Here is a 22,374-nt window from a genome sequence, read left to right as displayed (position 1 = left end):
ATCTCGGCCCACCAGTATCAACAAAAGGAAACTATTTTCCAAACAAGATCCATCTGTAATGTTGCTGTCTCACACTTCTTGAACATTGGGCAGATAATCAAAGTAAATCCTGAATACTTCCATGCAGCTGCACATTGGATAAGTGAATGAAGCTTCGCAAAATCATATGGAAGTGTTAAGATGGTGGGATTGAAGCAGAAAAACAAGATAGCAAAAACAGGGGATGGAGCTATAATGTTGGCCTGATCAGATTGCCACTGATGCTCCTGATCTGACCTAAGGCAATTCAATGCAACTCAAAATCAATGATTTACAACTGATAAACATAAGAACTAGGAGCTGGAGTAGGCCATCTGGCCCCTCGAGCCTGCACTGCCATTCAATAAGATCATGGCTGATCTTCTTGTGGACTCAGCTCCACTTACCCGCCCACTCAACATAACCCTTAATTCCTTTACCGTTCAAAAATCTATCTATCCAAAAATCAAGCAAATAGCCTCAACTGCTTCACTAGGCAAGGTATTTCACAGATTCACAACCCTTTGCAGGAAGAAGTTTCTCCTCAACTCAGTCCTAAATCTGATCCCCCTTATTTTGAGGCCATGGCCCCTAGTTTTAGTTTTACCCGCCAGTGGAAACAACCTCCCTGCTTCTATCTCATCTATTCCCTTCATAATCTTAAATGTTTCCATAAGATCCCCCCTCATTCTTCTGAATTCCAGTGAGTATAGTCCCAGTCTATTCATCTCTCCTCATAAGCCAACCCTCTGAACTCTAGAATCCAACCTCTGCACCCCCTCCAATGCTAGTCCATCCTTTCTGAAGTAAGGAGACCAAAACCGTACACAGTACAACAGGTGTGGTCTTAACAGCACCTTATACAGCTGTAACATAACCTCCCTGTTTTTAAACTCCATCCCTCTAGCAATGAAGGACATAAGAACATAAGAACATAAGAACATAAGAAATAGGAGCAGGAGTAGGCCATCTAGCCCTTCGAGCCTGCCCCGCCATTCAATAAGATCATGGCTGATCTGTTGTGGCTCAGTTCCACTTTCCCGCCCTCTCCCCATAACCCTTAATCCCCTCTCTTATCAAGAACCCATCAACCCGCTTCTTAAAAATATTTAGCGAGGCAGCCTCCACCACTTCAACGGGCAGAGAATTCCAGAGATTCACCACCCTTTGAGTGAAGAAGTTCCTCCTCAACTCCGTTCTAAACCGCCTCCCCTTTATCTTGAGGCTGTGCCCCCTAGTCCTACTGTCTTTTTTGAGCAGGAAGAGTCTCTCCACCTCTATCCTATCCATCCCATTCATCATCTTATACGTCTCAATGAGATCTCCCCTCATTCTTCTAAACTCTAACGAGTACAAGCCTAGTTTATTCAGCCTCTCCTCACAGCTCAATCCCCTCAACTCCGGTATCAGCCTAGTAAACCTCCTCTGCACTCCCTCCAGGGCCAAAATATCCTTGCGCAGGTGCGGCGCCCAAAACTTGCCTTTTTAATTACCTGCTGCACCTGCAAGCCAATTTTTTGTGATTCATGTACAAGGACACCCTCTGTGCAGCAGCATGCTGCAATTTTGTGTCATTTAAATAATAGTCCATTTTGCTGTTATTCCTATCTCACATTAACCAATATTGTAGCCCATCTGCCAGACCCTTGCTTAAACTATCTACATCCCTTCACAGACGTCCTCTGCACACTTTAAGCTCTCAACATACAAAAGGCAGACACAATCAATATGGACAGCATGGAGATAGATGGTTAAAATAAATGACAACCGTGAGTTATGTTAAAGAAATGCATTGACTAAAATATTCACACACTTGAGTCAAAACCTGTCACTGCCCTGTCAATTGTAAATTCATTCATCTGAGTCCATGAGCTATTGGGAGGAATTGATTTGCCGCAAAGACAGGAAGGGGTCGGGTAGGGCTGCCAGTTTAAGTAGGCTTTTTAAGAAAAAGAAATGTGGCAGTCACTCCCTAGATCCACCATGGGGCAGCATGGTGGCACAATGGTTAGCACTGCTGTCTCACAGCACCAGCATCCCAGCTTCGATTCTGCCCTTGGGTGACTGTGTGAAGTTTGCACATTGAAAAGTATATAAAAATATTACTGTCACAAGTAGGTTTACATTAACACTGCAATGAAGTCACTGTGAAAATCCACATTCCTGCAGGGGTTTCCTCCCACAGTCCAAAGATGTGCAGGTTAGATGGATTGGCCATGCTAAATTGCCCCTTAGTGTTAGCGGGCTAATTATGTAGGATTTTGGCGATAGGGCCTGGATGGGATCATAGAATCTGTATAGTGTAGAAGTGGGCCATTTGGGGCAATTTAGCATGGCCAATGCACCTAACCTGAACTGTGGAAGTAAACCAGAGCACCCACAGCAAATCCATGTCCGCGTGGGTTTCCTCTGGGTGCTCCGGTTTCCTCCCACACTCCAAAGATGTGCTGGTTAGGTGCATTGACCTGAACAGGCACCGGAGTGTGGCACTAGGGGAGTTTCACAGTAACCTCATCGCAGTGTTCATGTAAGCCTACTTGTGACGAATAAATAAACTTTTAACAATACTAACCACTGTGCTGCCATAGAAAACGTGGATTGTTGTGGATGCAGGTTCAATGGGCCAAATAGCCTCCTTCTGCTTCACTGAGATGTTAATGTAAGCCTACTGCTGACACTAATAAATAAACTTTAACTTTAAACTTATGATCCTGTGATTGTACCAGCCTTGGCAGGGAGGTAACGCTCTTCTATGATTCTGTCAACTCCCTTCATCCTTGTTCTGTTTTCAGTATTATACCTGGGTGGGAGTTGAACATGGGAGCAAATCTCCAAGAAATGCTAAAGGTATGAAAGGACTTTTGCTTCCAACATAAGAGCAAATTACTGCAGAATTAATTTAAAAAAACCAGAAAGTGCTGGAAATGCTCGGCAGGTCTGGCAGCATCGGTGGAGAAAGAAACAGAGTTCGTGTTCTGGGTCTGGAATCTCATCAAAACTCGGAGCGGCTGGCGCAAGATCATAGACCCACAACATTAACTCTGTTTCTCACTCCATAAATGCTGCCACGCCTGCTGAGTATTTTCAGCATTTTCTGTTTCTCACCCTTATTGCTGCCTTCTCACCATCTCAATCAGCTGTTTAAAGTAAGTAAAGTCGCCATAGTCCCAGATGACTACAGGCTATGACTGGTGGTGATTTAACCTGAGGATCACCACATCTCAGGCGAGGGGCAAGGTTGAGAAGCCAGGGCTTTCTTGAATAGCCTCACTGGTGCGGGAATTGAACCCACGCTGTTGGTGTTATTCTGCATCACTTAAGGTGGATTGGCCATGTTAAATTGCCCCTTAGTGTCAGGGGGACTGGCTAGGGTCAATGTGTGGGGTTATGGGGGTAGGTGGGATTGTGGTTGATGGGCCGAATGGCCTCCTTCTACACTGTATGATTCTGTAACCAGCTGTCCAGCCAACTCAGCTAAATCAACCTCCGTTAATTACATCTATGCATTTACAAAATTCACCATCTGTGGGAAAAGTAACCTCATGAAGTTCATCAAGATACCAGTTTCATTGCTGGATATTTAAAAAATTTGCTTTTTAAATAAATTGATTTATCTTCACAATATTTAGTCTCAGGTGATGATTTTAATAGGAAAGCGAGGGAATGTTGGTCAGTCTTTCTTCCCTCAGGCTTTATAAATATGAAAGACACAGAAACTAGAAACAAAAGTAGGCCATTCAGCCCTTCGAGCCTGCTCCACCATTCATTATGAACATGGCTGATCATCGAATTCAATATCCTGTTCCCCTCTTCCCCCCGTATCCCTTGATCCTTTTAATACCAAATCGAATTTCTTCTTGAAAAGACAACTTTAGATTGAAGGAATAAGGGTGTCTGGAGCTCTAAGGTGCAGCATAAAGTTAGAATGAATATTTGTTGACAAACTATCCAATGTAGACAATATCTAATGCTTTCTGTGTGAGTGAGGAAGATCACGAATCAATTAGGTACTTTGACACGGAACTGAATCAAATTCTGAAGTTCAGTGCCCTTCACCGAGAGCATACCAGGCTGCCATCACAGTGGGTTACATCTCCAGTCTTTCCAATTTGTCACAATGTACATAGATGTCTGAGCTGGCATTTTCAAGGCCTTCATTAGGTGCAAGGAGATGGATTAAACAGCAGCAACAAGAGTCATACAGGTCATAGTCATAGATGGAAACAGGCTTTTTGGTCCAACTTGTCCATGCCACCCTTTTTTTTCAATTACTAAGCTAATCCCAATTGCCCGCATTTGGCCCATATCCCTCTATACGCATCTAACCCATGTAGATGTCTAAATACTTCTTATAAAGAAAAAACTATACCAGCCTCTATCACTACCTCTGACAGCTCGTTCCAGACACCCACCACCCTCTGTGTGAAAGAATTGCCCCCCAGGACCCTTTGTATCTCTCTCCTCTCACCTTAAACCTATGCCCTCTAGTTTTAGACTCTCTGACCTTTGGGGAAAGATATTGATTGTCTACCTTATCTGTGCACCTTATAGACCTCTGTAAGATCATCCCTAAGCCTCTTACTCTCCAGGGTAAAAAAAAAACAATTGAAAGAAGAAATCTACTGACCTTTCCAAACCAACTGCTGCCAGCCTCTTTTAGGTACAGGAGGCTTTGACGGCCCAATTCGGCCTGTTGAAGGAATTGTCCTGTGGATAGACATATATAAACAAGATTATCACTGGCCTGTCCACCTCCTCCTGTTCTTCATCAGTAATCCTTTTCCCAAGTCACGCATCTGGCCCAGTGAATTTGGACCACGGGAGATATTGGAATGTTTTCTGCTGTGACACACAAAATAAAGAGGCACTCTTAGCCTCACTGCCTCCTCGACTGAAGGGCCCTTGACAGGTGAAGTGGAAAACAATTTTGGACAGCGTGCAGCGGGAACCAAAAACTGTGCACTTCAGAGAGAGCGAGAGAGTAAAAAACAAAACTGCTGCTCACTCACTCACTCCCGCTTCGGAGCCAAGGTAAACAAGTTGTTTACTGGGAAAAGATGTGACCCCTGTGGTAGCTTTCCTCCTTGCTTTGGCATTCTCCACCCCTGCAAATTACTGAGCGCAAGGATTGCAAGCACATGCTGACTTACTGAAAGAAATAAATTCTTTGTCAGTAACTTGCGTAGCTGTGGTGGCTTGGCTGGCTGCAGAACATAAAACATTTCCAACATTCCAGTAACAGCAGACAGCTCTGGATGAATAAAGATAGGTTTGCATAATTTTCAAAATCATCAGAACATGCTGAACATTCTCCTCCCACTGCTCACAGCTTCGCAGGGAATGAATAAGCACGCAGAGAGAAGAGGGTTTCCAGTAAGATTAACAGGACGAAGCAAAGAAAACCTCACATTATTCAATCACAAATATTCACAATGCACCCATTCATTACACCATACATACATGTAAATATTCACATATATGCGCACGCACACGTACACATACATTAGGCTGAGACTATGCAGGAGGCGTTAATGTCTACAGATTTCTATGATGCATTAAAATAAAGTTATATTTCTTCTGAAAGATTTGTTAAACATCCTTGTGGTTCTCAGGTGAACTCTCTGACCTTAAGAGTGGAAATGCTGCAATCAGCCAGATTGCCCCCAGCCCAGAATGGAACACTATGTGTGTCTATGCCTGTGTATGTGCGTACGTGCATGTTGTGTGTTCGTGTGTGTGTGTGTGTGTGTGTGTGTGTTGTGTGTCTATATGTGTATTTGTGTGTGTGCGTATTGTGTCTATGTGTGTGAGTGTGCGTGCGTGTTGTGTGTCCATGTGGGTATGTGTCTATGTGCATGCATGTTGTGTCTATATGTGTGTGTGTCGTATCTATATGTGTCTTTGCATGTTGTGCATTTATGTGTGAGCATGTTGTATCTATATGTGTGTGTGTTCTGTCTGTGTGTCTGTACGTGTTGTGTATGTGTGTGTGTGCATGTTGCATCTGTGTGTGTGCATGTTGTATGTCTATATGTGTATATGCCTGTGTGTGTAGGTGTTGTATGTGTATGGTTTTTGCGTGTGTGCATATTGTGTGTTTGTGTGTGTGTCCATGTTGTGTGTGTGCATGTTGTGCATTGCTCGGGAAAGAGTCTATGGCTTCGCGTCATAATTTGAAAAGGGGTTGGAGGGTGGCAGGAGGCACATTCAGAGAGGAAGGCTGTAAAGGGCTTGCAAATGACTCTCATCTCAAACCAATAAATAATTTAAAACTTTGATGGCCAGAGATTGAGGGAACAAAGTCAGCTGCAGGATTTAGGCCTGGCCACCTGCTCAAGCAAACACTCCAGCTCTTTTTTGCAATGGTGCCATCGAATCTTTGCCATCCATCAGAGACAGCAGCTGGGGCTTCAGTTTAACATCTCTGGTAGTGCATCACTCCCTCAGCACTGATACTGGTGTGTCAGCCTAGATCCTGTGTTTGGTTTGCTGGAGGGGGGACAGTGTTGCCCGCTGAGTCCCAGCAGAGACAGGTAGGTCCCTGATTTGGTAAGGGGATCCAAGGTGATGGAGAAAAGGTGGGAGAATGAGCCATGATGGAGTCAATGGGCCGAATGGCCAAATTCTGCTGCTCTATCTTCTGGTCTTATGGCCAACACATTGCTGTCAACTTAAATTGTGCAAAGGAGATATCCAAATACATAAATCAAAACTCAACACAAGCTCAGGCAGTAACACCTACAGTTTGTCTCTGTTTCCAGGAGGAATCTGTGAACCATTTCCACTTCCTCGACCAAACAGGAAGCCTTAAATTTTCAACCTCAGCCCATTGCGGGTCCGTCTGCAGAACCCAAACCTTCAACAAGCAGCAACTGCTCACGATGAGAAATATCTACTGTCCTTTCTCACCTCGATCTGGCGTTTCGACAAATAGCTTTTCAGTGAACAAACGCTGCGTACAGCAATCGCAGGAAGATAATTACAGACGAGAAATTGGAGCAAATATTACAGATTGCATCTCGAACAAAGCCGTGTCGATGTGAGTCCTGTAATGGATATTCCCATGGCGCATTTTATATAAAACCTCACAATTAGTGTAATGTGAAGTGCTGCGGTCAAGCTTGATTAAATGCACAGTTAGTTTAACCAATGCTGCTTGGATAATGCTTCCTCACAACACAATTTTATGTTGATCGTGAGGAAGTCAACAGTGTGGTTAGTTGAAAATCTAACACATAACAAGATTAAGCAAAAAAACACGGGCACTTTTACAGTGCATTCTCAAATTTAACCCGGCCTGCTGTGCTGAAAGTCTCCCGTCTCTGCCAAATGTAAGGGTCCAACGTGAATGTTGCTTTGGCAGCCTGAGAAGCAGTGTGTCCACGGCTCGGAGCTGGCAACGTTTCAGCAGAAATTGATACCAAATCGGCCTTTTCGTTCCAAGAGGCTGCTGTGGAAAATGAGACTGGGGCGGTAAAACGTAGCCTTGCTCAGGGTAACTAAACACAAACTTATCTTGTCTCAGGTCATCTTTCCCCATACTCTGTCAAATGTGCTTAATTATCAACCTGAGACCACGATTAATTTCTTCCGCTGGAATAATGCCCTAGCTATCCAAGGTTCCTGTCTGCCCTTGTACGTAAAACACGAAATCAGTGCTGAAAACGTCAGCAACTCCACGGATGTAGAACTGATGGTAATGTCTGAGACAATTAGACAACGCAGTCAGGCTCATTGCCTCATGTGAAGATGGGAGGCATGGTGGCACAGTGGTTAGCACTGCTGCCTCACAGCGCCCGGGACCGGGATTCGATTCCCGGCTTGGGTCACTGTCTGTGCGGAGTCTCCTCGTTGTCTGTGTGGGTTTCCTCCGGGTGCTCCGGTTTCCTCCCACAGTCCAAAAGAATGCTGGTTAGATGCATTGGCCGTGCTAAATTCCCCCTCAGCTTACCCAAACAAGCACCGGAGTGTGGCAACAAGGGGATTTTCACAGTAACTTCATTGCAGTGTTAATGTAAGCCTACTTATGACACTAATAAATAAACTGTAATGACTTTAATCAGGTGATTGAAGTGGGCCTGTTAGAATATGAACTCCCTGATTAAGGGCGATGTGGGCTGATAAGCTTCAATGATTGAGCTAATAAAGCTAAGGTTGCAGGTTCAATCCCCGTACTGGCCAAATGCGGTTACCTCTGTCTGTGGAATCCTGGCCACTAAGAGTTCCCTGATTATGGACCAAATTGATGGGCCAATTAGGGAACCTCTTGCTTTGTATTTAGCCAGGCATGTCAGTTCCTCTGGGACTCCGAGTGTAGGCTGCTAACTGAAAACGCTCTATATGCTGTTGTCAGACTTATAAATAAAGGGATTTTGGTGAAGGGACTTCTACCTCTGAGGACTTATTACATAAACTTCAAAAGAGCCAGGTGAGGGCTTGGTGATTCACAATGTTACACCATCAGCAGAGTTGATGAGCTGCAGAGGGCATTGGCCACAAAGAAGACACAGATCCGCGGGTGGAAATGCTGATGCCTGACCTCTCTCCCCGCTATGAGGGAAGGGCGACTGGGAGGACAGGCCAGTGACGGCGGTTGGATGCAGCTCACAGGTTACTGTACAGCCAGGAGTGGGCACTGCTGCTCCTTCAAGCTTCACAGTCACATATATTTATTTTGGCCTTAGCCTTCTGCAGTCCCTTAAGTGGCTGTTGTCCATCTGAGACAACTGACCATTTCCTCTAGGCGTTACAGGGTGTCCTGAACCACGTGACGTGATGGGAAATAAGCAAAATGCTGCAGATGCTGGAATCTGAAACAAAAAAACAGAGGATGCTGGGAAAATCTCAGCAGGTTGGGTGGCACCTGTGGCGAGAGGAACAGTTAGCATTCCAAGTCCGTTTAGCTGTTCTTCAGAGTTAAACAGGGGGAACAAGTGTTGGACATTATATTGTAGCTGGAAGAGGTTGCCATAAAAATGTAGCAAACTTAAGAGCAAGAGGCTGAAGGCCCAGTATGGGGGAGGAGTGAGGAATGTGGGTGGGTGAGTGGAGATGGTTTGCATTGAGACAAAGAATGCATGGAATAATAAGAAAAAGGGTTAAGGTGTAGGAGAAAAGTCACAGTCTGACATTGTTGAACTCAGTGTTGAGTCCTGAGGGCTGTACCGCGCCTAATCGAAGATGAGGTGCTGCTCCTCCAGTTGGGCATCACTGGAGCATTGCAACAGGCCAAGGATGGACACACGGACGAGAGAACAAGATGCTGAGTTGAAATGGCAAGCGGCAGGAAGGTTGGAGCCATGCTTGCGGGTGAAGCAAAGGTGTTCGCAAAGTGGTCACCCAGTCTGCATTTAGTCTCCCCAGTGTTGATGAGACCACACTGGGAGCAGCGAATAAAGTAGACCAAATTGGAGGAGGTACAAATGAAACAGAATTACAGAGTCACAGAATACTACGGTGCAGAAGAGGCCCTTTGGCCCATCGAATCTGCACCGATGTATGAAATGCCCTGACCTGCCCACCTATTCCCACTTGCTAACACTTGGCCCACAGCCCTGAATGTTATGGTGTGCCAAGTACTTATCCGGGTGCTTTTTCAAAGGATGTGAGGTATCCTCCCTCCTCCACCCTCCCAGGCAATGCATTCCAGGCCGTCGCCACCCTCTGGGTAAAAAGGTTCTTCTGCAAATCTCCCCCTAAACCTCCCACTCCTCACTTTTAACTTGTGTCCCCTAGTAACTGACCCTTAAACTAAGGGGAACAGTTGCTCCTTATCTACCCTGCCCAGGCCTCTCATAATCTTGAACACCTCAATCAGGTTGCCCCCTCAGTCTTCTCTGCTCCAGACAAACAAGTGAAGATGATCCACACTCCCACTGAAAGAAATGTTTGGGCCCTGGGCAGTGAGGCGGGGGGGGAGGTAAAGGGGCAGGTGATGCACGTTCCACAAGTGGGAAGGGGGTGAGAAGCTGGGAGTGATGGAGTGGAAGATGGAAGGAGTGGTCCATGCAGAAAGTTAACAGAGGGGGTGAGGAGGAGGTGTGTTTAGTGGTGGCGTTACGATGGAGTTGGTGGAAATGTGGAGGACGATCCTTTGAATGCAGAATATCATGAATGATATGAAGTGCACAGCTGGCATGGAATCAGCACAGGAACATATATATATATACATGCTTATGTGTTTGTGTGTATGTGTGTGTGTAAATGTGAGCGCATGTGTACATATATATGTGCATTAGTGTGTGTGTGTATTAGTATGTGTATATATGTGTGTGTACTAGTGTGGATGTGTATTAGTGTGTGTGTATACATGTATGTGTGTGTAAATGTGAGTGTGTGTATGTAAATGTGTATGCATATGTATATATGTGTGTATTAGTATGTGTACATGTGTGGGTATATGTGTGTGTGCATATGTGTGTACGTGTGCATGTGTGTATGTGCGCATGTGTGTATGTGTGTATATGTATGTACACGAATATGTGTGTGTGTATATTTGTGTGTGTGTATATGTGTATGTATGTGTGTGTATATATATGTGTGAGTATATGTATGTGTGTGTGCGTATGTGTGTATATATGTGTGTGTGCTGTGTGTATATATGTGTGTGTGTATGCATGTATATGTGTGTGTATGTGTATGTATTATGTGTGTATATATGTGTGTGTGCTGTGTGTGTGTGTGCATATGCATGTGTATGTGTGTGTATGTATGTGTGTATATGTTTGGGTGTATTTGATGCCTCTGTTGATGCTGATCATTTGTATGTTTGTGAATTTGGATGAAATGCTAGCAGTAACTCACTGTTCTCTGCACAGTTGCTGCCTGTAAATGGTGGCATTCCCACCTGAATCAGGATACTCTGATCCCATTCCAGGTTCCCCCAGTGAAAGGAGATCTTGGCCCCAGCTCTGAATCCTGTGTGGACAGGCAGCAGGAAACCTGTGTCCCGGGGATGTGGTTGTGGCTGGTCCCTCAGCTCTGTTTCAAACTATCAATTCTGTGAGGCCAGAAAACTGGGAGTGAGGAGCCAGCTATGAGTCAGTATAACGATGGCCACAGCCTTGGACCGAGCATTCAAGTTGTGACCTGCCAGGCCGTTCAGCTGTTTGTAAATCCGTCCAGTGGTTCACACACTGATCTCTCCAAGGGAAGGTTGTAAGTACAAAACAAGAACCTCTGCAGTGTTCAACAAAGAACTACTGTGTGTCACCCTTCACAGGAGAATTAACAGACTATAACATTATAGTTTTAAAGGCTTTGATTTTCAAAGTATACATTATATCAACTCTCCATAATGCAAGTGGATTAAAATGCATTAAAATGCTCACCTTTCAGCAAAATTGATCACAATTTCACAAAATCGTAGAATCCCTGCAGTGCAGAAGGAGGCCATTTGGCCCATCGAACCTGCACCAAAACAATTCTATCCTTGCCCTATTCCTGTACGGTCATGTATTTACCCTCCTAGTCCCCCCTGGAGGAAACCCACGCAGACACAGGGAGAACATGCAAAAACTTCCTTTTTTTTCCTTTTTGAAGTATCACACTCTGAGGGGTGAAGAATTGATTGCCTGGTTTTTTGCTTTTGCTGATAAATATGGAACGTTTAGCCGTTCAGCGATGAAGCACAGTTTTTTTTATTGACTCATCGGACGTGTGTGTCGCTGGCTGGCCAGCATTTATTGCCCATCCCTAGTTACCCTTGAGAAGGTGGAGCTGAGCTGCCTTCTTGAATCGCTGCAGTCCATGTTCTGTGGGTTGACCCACAGTACCGTTAGGGAGGGAATTCTAGGATTTTGATCCAGCGACTGTGAAGGAACGGCGATATATTTCCAAGTCAGGACGGTGAGTGGCTTGGAGGGGAACATGCAGATGGTGGTGTTTCCATGTTTCTGCTGGCTTTGTCCTTCTAGGGATTGGAAAGTACTGTCTAAGGATCTTTGGCGAATTGCTGCAGTGAATCTTGTAGATAGTACACACTGCTGCTACTGAGCATCGGTGGTGGATGTTTGTGGATGTGGTGCCGCCAATCAAGCGGGCTGCCTTGTCCTGGATGGTGTCAAGCTTTTTGTGTGTTGTTGGAACTGCACCCACCCAAGCAAGTGGGGAGTATTCATCACACTGCCTTGCATACGCAGTTAAGAGTGTGAGGTTTAAAAAAAAATCATATTAGGTGGAAGACCAAGGCTTAAAATGCAGAAATTACCCACAATTGTATAACATCTTTCTCAACTTTAAGATGCACCCATGGACTTGACAGTCAAGGTATTCCTTTTGAGCTCTAACCAACTGTTGTTGTGCAGGCAACCATTGCACAAACTGCATGTAGGATAAATCAAACAAATTAAACAGCTGAAGAGGAGAGCATTGCAGGGCTGTGAGGGAAGAAAAAGGACATGGAACCAATGGGATAGTCAGCATTGGCATGATGGGCTGAAAGGCCTCTCTCTGTGCTGTATCAGAAATTCAGTGATGCTGGATGGTCTGTTTAGTTCACAGGAGCTACAACAAGGACTGAGGGAGGTAAGCAGTTGGGAATAGTAGAGTTCTAAGTAAGGAATGTTTTAATTTTGATGCAGTAAGGAGGAGAACGAAGCACTAGATCATAGAATAGATCATAGAAATCCTATAGTGCAGAATGAGGCCATTCGGCCCATTGAGTCTACACTGACCACAATCCCATCCCGGGCTCTATCCCCACAACCCCACACAATTACCCCACTAATTCCTCTAACCTACACATCATGGGACACTTAGGGACAATTTTAGCCTGGCCAATCAACCTGATCTGCACATCTTTGGAGCGTGGGAGGAAACTGGAGCATCCGGAGGAAACCCACGCAGACATGGGGAGGAGAACGTGCAAACTCCACACAGACAGTGGCCCAAACCGGGAATCGAACCCGGGTCCCTGTGAGACAGCAGTGCTAACCACTGTGGCACCGCCAACTGTAATCTTCAAACTCAGATGGAGCAAGAGAGGGAAATTCAGAGCAGCAGTGATCCTGGTGTCATTGATGAATCAGACGAAGATACAGCAGGAGAAATAAAAGACAGTTCTCTTCACACCCATTAATAATTCATCTCCTGAACTGTCATTGTCTTTGATGTAATATATCAAAGTTCCACCCTTGCCACTTTTACAATATGTGAAACATCACCCTGATTGTTTCAGGGTGAGAAGACTGTGAAAGCAGATCAAAAATAGAAATAGATCTGACAGGAACAAACAAGACAAATGGTATAGAAAATTCTAAAATTGTGTGATACCATTATCGAGGAGATAAGTGACTTCCAACATACACTTATATTGATAAAAATATTAACTGTAAAACTCCACTAGGCTCCACTGATGTCATGGCGGGCCTAGGATCTGTTAGCATATTTGAAGCCTAAGTTTTATTGGCCAAGAATTGTTCTAGAACGGATACCATGGACCTGCTGCAGGTGAGGTTAAAGATTCTGGACTGGTATCCTTATGTTGTGACGCAATACGGCTGCCAAACATACTGCCAACTTCTCTTTTATTTTTCAGCTCAGAAACTTTGAATCTTTCCATTTCAACAACTCAGTGACAGCAGGAGAACTATAGCACAACCCACACAAAACAAAATTCCCTGTACACTGATGACAATGTACCTCGGCTTGAACAATAGGAATCCCTACAATGCAGAAGGAGGCCATTCGACCCATCAAGTCTGCACTGACCACAATCCCACTCTGGCCCTATTCCCGTAACCCCACATATTTACCCTGCTAATCCCCCTGACACTACTAAGGGTCAATTTCACACGGCCAATCCACCTAACCTGCACATCTTTGGGGTGTAGGAGGAAACCGGATTACCCGGAGGAAATCCACACCGACACAGGGAAAATGTGCAAACTCCACACTGCCAGTGACCCAAGGCCGGATTCGAACCCAGGTTCCTGGCGCTGTGAGGCAGCAGTGCTAACCACTGTGTCACCGTGCCGCCCATCAGAGCTCCAGTGTGAGGTTCCCAATTTGTCCCAAATCAAGGCTGGATTAAAACTACTTAAATTCATATCAGATAGCTGTTGTACAGCCGGTGACAGTGGGTGGGGAATTCCAGTTTCTCCCTGTGGTGGTTCAGTGCCAGGCCGGGGACAGTGTGGCAACAGCCAAAAGGTCTGTTTACACTGGTGTGAAATGATGGTGGGCACGTGCGTTCCACCTGCCATGGCTGATCGACCTACTCAACAGGTGCCGGAGTGAGACCGCTTTGACTGCTGTTAGCGGCATGCAGGCGAAGGCCCGACTGGAACCATAACCACCCCCCAACACCCAAATCAACCATCATGCCAGCAGGTTTTCAAACCAGTTCAGAACACACCTGATCCAGTATGACGTGAAAACATCAACGCGTCCCTGAAGGCAGCCCGGGGCAGTCTGTGGAGGTCAGGACGGAGGAATGAAGAGGTGTAATGTCAACTGATGAGTCTTGGGAGATGCACTCAGAGAAAACACTAAGGTTTAAAGGGGACACCGGGAGCCAGGGCAGTCGGACGGTGAGGGTTCAGCAATGGCCCATAAAGTGACGCTGATGGGAGATGGAATGCAGAGAGACAGGGGCATTCTGGGGGGGCGGCAGAACGAGGGGAGCAGATCCTGGAGGGGCCAAAGGTTATGGGTAAGAGCAGAGGATGGGGCTGGCGGGGGGGGGGGGGGGGGGGGGGGGGTGGCGGTGGTTGCACAGGGCACAGGGTAAAGGTCTGCGACTTGACAATGAAGGTCATGACAAGACCTGTCTTAAGGACATCACAAATATGCCACACAGACCTCAGTAACACTACATTCTGCACTCTCTTCTTTCCTTCTTTATAAACGGTATGCTTTGTCTTATAGTGTGCAAGAAACAATACTTTTCACTGTATGCTAATACCCCATGACAATAATAAATTAAATCAATACTAATAGTGTAAAAGAACCCCATGAATAAGGTTAAATGCATTTAATACACATGGAATATTGCATAACAAGTTGTAGAAAATGCTTAATTGTTGATATATTAATAGAACTCTCATCAACTTCAAATGGTAAAAACAAACTAAGTATTTATATCTTGGACACAGGGGGAGCGCACGGCTCTCACAGTCAATGTTGTGAGCAATCAGCACGCACCTCACTACACCCGCCCCTGCTTTATGAGCGAATCGCTACAGTCACACTGGTAGGAAAAAAACTACACCGAAGGCAATCAGCAAAACGTGGCAACTCTATGCGCGGGCAACGGTTAAACTGTCTCGGAGGCTGCATTCAGAATCCAGATGGGCCTCAGGTGGCTCTCAGGCCATAGGTTGTCCACCACTGCTCCAGTGAAAGTCCATGTACTAGAGTTTATGCAGACAATCGTAAGAAGTGTTGAGAGATGTTCCCATATCTTGGGGAAAATGGATGCTATCTTGTTCAAGGACAGGCTTGTGTTTCTCTTGAAGTTCTTTGTTTTCCTAATTCAATGTGAGCCTCCATCAGAATCTATTCTGTTGTATTCCCATTCACTTATTCAAATGTTCAAGGGGATGGGGACCCAACACTTTGCGAAAGGCACCAAGAAGACATCTGAAGCCAGAAATGTCATGTGCAGCAACACAGAGTCACTCAATCCAATGTGGTTAAAACGTGACGCTGCACGTGACGACAGGGACACTCAGTGAAGCTTTACTTGAACCCAGTGATTCGCAGCAGCCCTACGGTTCCAACTGTTCAGGAATTCCTCCAGCACGAATGAGGTTGTGCAGAGAGGCCCAGTCAGCACAGCTGGATCCACATCCTGAACATCATCAAAACCTGGAAACCTTTTGTTTCTGGTCCAATCAACTTTGCTGGAGTGAGATTTTGATAAACTGCTGTGTTAACTCGATTGGCAGAATAAAGACCAAAAAATAGACCAACCTGAAAGAGTTCCTCTTAATCATTCAGGGAAATGCAGAGAGAAAAACAAGGTACTTGGAATCCAATTTTTAAACTTTTTATTTTGTCTTTTTCTCTTTTGACTTCTGGAAGCCGTGCCTCAACTACTGTATGGTTGCGCAGGAGCTATCTTCCTGCAAGTGCTTATACCAAGTGTGGGTCACAACAGACTATAACTCTGTGGGACATCACAGAGAAGCCCAATGCAGTGCCCACCCACCCAGTGATCACACACATACACACCACACGTGTGCACACACACACACACACTCGCACACAAACACTCTGATACACACAAACACACAAATACACACAGAAACACACATGGACACACACTGGATTTTCACAGTAACTCCATTGCAGTGTTAATGTAAACCTATTTGTGACACTAATAAACTTTAAACATGCGCACTCACATGCACACACACACTCACGCACGTACACACACACACAAATATGCCAAACACACAAATGCGCACATATACACACACATATTCACGTACATGCATACAAACAGGCACATATATTCACACATGCACACACAAATGTGCCACACACACATACACATACATGCAAACATACCAAACACACATACACATAAACACATACTCACACATACATGCATACAAATGTGCACATATACTCACGCATACACGAGCAGACATAAAAATGTGCCACACACATTTGCATATATTCACACATCGATACACACACACACACACATGTGCCACACACAAACTCACCCATATGCACATACAGACATAAACATACACAGATATGCAACACACATGTACACACACACTCACACATGCTCTTTCCAGGGACACTGAACAGCGACTGGGAATCGTTACACTGGCCGATTTCTCCTTTGCCGACTCAGTGCTTAGGCTGCCATTCCAGTGAGCTCGGTTAACTCAGTTGAAATCAGGGATTGTGCTTTCTAATTCCTTAATTCTTTCATTGGGATATGGAAGTCACTGGCAAGATCAGCATTTACAACCCAACCATAATTACCTACAACTGAGTGGTCTTTTCAGTGTCAGCCACATTGAGGTGGGTCTGGAGTCATGTATAGGCCAGACCTTGGCAGATCTCCCTCCCAGGGGGACATCAGTGAACCAGACGGGTTTTAACAACCACCTATGTCAGCTGTCATGGTTACCGTTGCTGAGGCTGGCTCCTTATTCCAGATTACATAATTAATTGAATTTAAATTCGATCAGCTGCCATGTTGGGATTTGAAGCTTTGTATCAATGTTAAAAAAACGAAGAAGACAGTCATCGGCATCAGGAAGTGTAAAGGAGAACATGCCCCTGTCTACATCAGTGGGGATGAAGTAGAAAGGGTTGACAGTTTCAGGTTTTTAGATATGCAGCTCACTAACAATCTGTCCTGCTCCCCCTGTGCCAACACTATAGTTAAGAAAGCTCACCAACGCCTCTACTTCCTCAGATACTAAGGAAGTTTGGCATGTCAGCTACAACTCTCACCAACTTTTACAGATGCACCATAGAAAGCATTCTTTCTGGTTGTATCACAGCTCGGTATGGCTCCTGCTCTGCCAAAGACACCACGGAACTACAAAAAGTTGTGAATGTAGCCCAATCCATCACACAAGCCACACTTCTTGCTGCCTTGGCAAAGCATCCAGCATAATTAAGGACGCCACGCACCCTGGGCATTCTCTCTTCCACCTTCTTCCATTGGGAAAAAGATACAAAAGTTTGAGGTCACATACCAACTGACTCAAGAACAGCTTCTTCCCTGCTGCTGTCAGGCTTTTGAATGGATTTACATTGCATTAAGTTGATCTTTCTCTACACCGTGGCTATGACTGTAATACTACATTCTGCATTCTCTTGTTTCCTTCTCTATGAATGGTACGCTTTGCCTGTATAGCACGCAAGGAGCAAAACTTTTCACTGTATGCTAATACATGTGACAATAATAAACCAAATCAAATCAAAAGAAACTACAAAGGTTGTGAACGGAGCCCAGTCCATCATTCAAACCAGCCTCCCACCCATTGACTCTGTCTACACTTCCCGCTGCCTCAGAAAAGCAGCCAGCATAATCAAGGACCCCATGCACCCCGACATTCTCTCTTCCACCTTCTTCTGTCGGCAAAAGGTGCAAGAGTCTGAGGTCATGTACCAACTAACTCAAGAACAGCTTTTCCTCTGTTGCCATCAGACTTTTGAATGGACTTACCCTACATTGAGTTGATCTTTCTGTACATCCTAGCTATAACTGTAACACTACATTCTGCACTCTCTGCTTTCCTTCTCTATGAACGATATGCTTTATATAGAGCGCAAGAAAAAATAATTTTCACTGTGTACCAATACACGTGGCAATAATAAATCAAATCAAATTGGAGCGTTAGTCTGGGCCTCTGGATTAGTCCGTCCAGTGATATCTGTGCCACCATCTCGCTTAGCAACAGATACTTTGGGACCTCAAATTCAAAAGAAATGGTGACTCTCCTCATATTCAGCTCATGGCCAGTCTGGGTCCGCTCACTGGGCAGAGTATGAAGGGAGGGATCAGCACTGGGAGTGAGGAACTGTTCCATTTCCAAATCCCCACCTAGGTTGTCCAAGCACAGACAATAACAGAATGTGGTTATTATGTTCGCCTTTTGGGTATCAGGACATTCATCTCATTGATCATTGGCAGAACCAGTCAGCCATTGTTCAAAAGGAAGCATCACTCTTCCCCTTTTTACCTGGTCGTGCAGATGGCTGGTTTGACACAGGAAGTGAAACCTCGGTGAGCGGCAGGATGTAAACCTCAGGTCCATTCTGTGAGGAGGACGTGGTGCGGGGTGAGAATTCTGTGTAATCCTCACCCTCATTATTCTCAAACTCCTGCAAACAGAAACAAAAAGGGGTCACTTCACCATTACTCTTTCACCGACTTGGGAATTCTCTTTAATTCCCAGGATTTCACAGTCAACCGTTACTTTCTGTCGCAATGCGATGAGGTCTGGGCAGATAAGCAGAGCAAAACTCATTCTAAAGCAGTTTCCATGAAGCAGAACTTATAGTGAAAGAAAAACATGATAAAATCAAACAGATCCACTCTTAAAACAACTTGGCAAAATGCTAAGCAAACAGTGAGATGTCAGGTATTTCTGTTCAATCCTCTTTGAAACAACTTCTAGATATTCAAGCTTTTCGGTGAGCTCAGAAACCTCAGGAACCACAGAGAAAGTCTTGACCCAATGTTCCCATTAACTTGCGTGTTTTCACAAATCTGATGTTAAAAAAACCACGGGGTTTTCCAATTATTTTCTTTGTAAGTTTATTTATTCGTGTCACAAGCAGACCTATGTTAACACTGCAATGAAGCTATTGTGAAAATCTCCTAGTCACCCCACTACGGTGCCTGTTTGGGTACACTGAGGGAGAATTTAGCATGGCCAATGCACCTAACCAGCACGTCTTTTGGACTGTGAGAAGAAAGCGGAGCACCCATGCAGACAGGGGGAGAACGTGCAGACTCTGCACAGACAGTGACTCAAGTTGGGAATGGAACCCAGATTCCTGGTGCTGTGAGGCAGCAGTGCTGATCACTGTTCCACTGCGCTGCCCCTATATATACCAATTAAGCAAATTGCTAAAAATGGAAATAGAGGAACAGGAAGAGGCCATTTAGCCCCTTGAGCCTATCCCACAAAGCAATGAGATTATAGCTGAGCTGCGATTTAACTCTATATACCAACCTTTTGTAAAGCCTGCAGTATTCAAGCACAACAGACTATTGGCTCAGAGTTGGATACATGGATTAATTTGTTTCATGGGACAAAGGCTGGGGCGCGGTATAACAACTGTGCCTATCAGCTGCAAATGGAACGCCCCTGTCTTTGGGAATAAAATACGCTCCATTCTCTATTCCATTTTGAGTATTGGACACAATGGACACAACCAGAGATGGCCACAGTTAAAGCAGTGTGTCTTCAACATTTCCAAGGTGCCCCATCAAGGCACGATGGACTCAATCACGAATAACCCCTTCCTTCAGACTAAGAAACATTTCAACGTGACGTATTGTTCTCCATCTTTGCTGCCCTCAAAATTCCTGTAACAGTTTCCACAATACTGAGTATCCCGACTGTAATAGGTCTTCAGAGGCAGAAGTCCCTTTACCAAAATCCCTTCATTTACAAGTCTGACAACAGCACACAGAGTGCCTTCAGTCAGCAGCCTACACTCGGAGTCCCAGAGGAACCGACACTCCTGGTTAAATACAAATCAATTTGGCCCTGAATCAGGGAGCTCATATTCTAACAGGTCCACCTCAATTGCCTAATTAAAGTCGTTACACTGACCAATCTGACAAAAGTTTCAACCGTAGTCTGTCAAAAGCTTTTGGCTTATTCCTTCCTTATTTGCCCCACATTAATAGCAGCTTTGATTACCTGGCGGGGGCCGGGGAGGGGGGGAGTGGAAATGTGAGTAACGGATTGTGGCTCGAGAGGGAAGTTGAGCGATCTTGAGTATTTACTTTGGTCAGTGTATGTAAACAGGCCTGAGCTCTGCAGGCCTGCGACTCCATATAATAGTTCACAGTGAGACATCACTTCAGCTGTGTATCAGCCACTGGCTGATCTGACAGCTCAGCAGTTACGCTGCTAATGACCACTGTTACTTTGTGTCTTGATTACCCAGTTTAGCGTCACTCATCTACACTACTCATTATACAGTCTGCGCAAAATGTGTGGTCCTGTGATTCATCCCAATTCGGGTTATGCTATCTCTCTCTCTCTCTCTGCTCACATGTCCTTCTGTTTCTCTCCCTTTTAGTTTTGCCAGTCTTCGCAGGAATTCCAGAAGTTCCGTGGCTTTGGGGAAGTTCACCTACAATATCGTGGGAAATATCCCAGTCACTGTGCTATTTGTTCTTTCAAAGTTCTCTCATTTCTGAATTAATTTTACTCCAAGATATAGGGGCGAATTCCCCTGTTCTGCCTGCTACGAGAGTTGTAGTGGGCGAGGGACAGACCATGGAAAGGTCCATTGATCTCGGGTGGGATTTTCCAGTTTTGGGGCGTACGCTGCTGGAAAATCCTGCCCATAGGGTAGTCCTGAATTCCAACCTTGTATTTCTCCTAAGTACTTAAAAGTGCACAAAGCTTCATGAAATATATCTGTGCTGTTAACTTAGAAATCATAGAAAGCAAAGTACAGTGCAGAAGGAGGCCATTCAGCCCATTGAGTCGAAATCATTAACAACTCCACCCAGCCCCTATCCCCATAACCCCACACATTTACCCTGCTAATCCCTCTAACCAACACATCTTGGAACACTAAGGGGCAATTTAGCATAGCCAATCCACTTAACCCGCACATCTTTGGACTGTGGGAGGAAACTGGAGCACCCAGAGGAAACCCATGCAGGCACGGGGAGAATGTGCAAACTCCACACAGACAGTGACCCAAGCCAGGAATCGAACTCGGGTCCCTGGAGCTGTGAGGCAGCAGTGCCAACCGCTGTGCCACTGTGCCGCCCTTTAACCACACCAGGTGGTAATAAATTCTAACAACTCTTTGAGGAAGGACCTTTTCATCCAGAGGGTGGTGATAGTCTGGAATGCACTGCCTGAGTGGGTGGTAGAGGTGGGTTGCCTCATCCTTTGAAAAGTACCTGGACGAGTACTTGGCATGTCATAGCATTCAAGGATATGGGCCAAGTGCTGGTGGATGGGATTTGGTGAGACGTCAGCTGATTCTCGCATATCGGTGCAAACTCGATGAGCTGAAGGGTCTCTTCTACACTGCATGATTCTATAATTTATTTCAGGATGTTAGCTGAAAAAAGTGGAGCAATTGAGATGGAAGATCAGAGGGATGTCTACGGATCTTAACTGAAACTCATCACTCAAATAACTGTTATCCCAGATTTATTAATGCTGTCTCTTGATTATTGTCATAAAAGATATTTTGAAGTTTTTCAACTCTTTTTTCTGCTTATTTCTTGTCTCACTCTCGCTCTTCCTCTATCACCCATTTAAAAAAAATCTTTTTTGTGATATTCCCATCCACTTTCCTCTTCTCACCCTCTGCTGTTCACTTTGATCTGGCACATTCTTGAATTCCTTCATTCGCTCTAATTTATTCTCTTTACACCGCTGATTAATTTCTGCTTCAGCAATACCATGGTCTGGTTGTCCAGTGCGCCAGAAAATTGCGCTCAATGTGAGGGTTTCCCTTATGCTTTCTCCACCACACTACCAGACCAACTGCCGCAGTGCCAGAAGGGTGTGGCGGTTTTGGAGAGGGTACAGAAAAGATTTACCAGAAAGTTGTCTGGTATGGAGGGCATTTGCTATGAGGAGACATTGGAGAAACTTGGTTTGTTCTTACTGGAATGACGGAGGTTGGGGGGGGGGTTGCGAGCTGATAGAAGTCTACAAGATT

At 45.1% G+C, this 22,374-nt stretch overlaps 1 protein-coding gene across 5 annotated transcripts in view; it reads right to left on the bottom strand.

Annotated features, from left to right (window-relative positions):
- The window catches only part of aatkb (apoptosis-associated tyrosine kinase b), a 301,371-nt gene that overhangs the window by 63,755 nt on the left and 215,242 nt on the right, over positions 1 to 22,374 (bottom strand). For all 5 annotated transcript variants that reach the window (XM_080209476.1, XM_080209474.1, XM_080209478.1 and 2 more), the window contains 2 exons: positions 18,681 to 18,822; positions 4,646 to 4,725 (listed from right to left, as the gene is read on the bottom strand). In XM_080209476.1, the coding sequence (XP_080065602.1) occupies positions 4,646 to 4,725; positions 18,681 to 18,822 (222 nt within the window). The remainder of the gene's footprint in view (positions 1 to 4,645; positions 4,726 to 18,680; positions 18,823 to 22,374) is intronic.

The sequence above is a fragment of the Carcharhinus amblyrhynchos genome, chromosome 21, assembly GCF_965287045.1.
Source record: "Carcharhinus amblyrhynchos chromosome 21, sCarAmb.v2.hapA, whole genome shotgun sequence".
NCBI lineage: Eukaryota > Metazoa > Chordata > Chondrichthyes > Carcharhiniformes > Carcharhinidae > Carcharhinus > Carcharhinus amblyrhynchos.
Note: the sequence above shows the minus strand (reverse complement) of the source record. Positions and strands in the feature narration are given on the sequence as shown.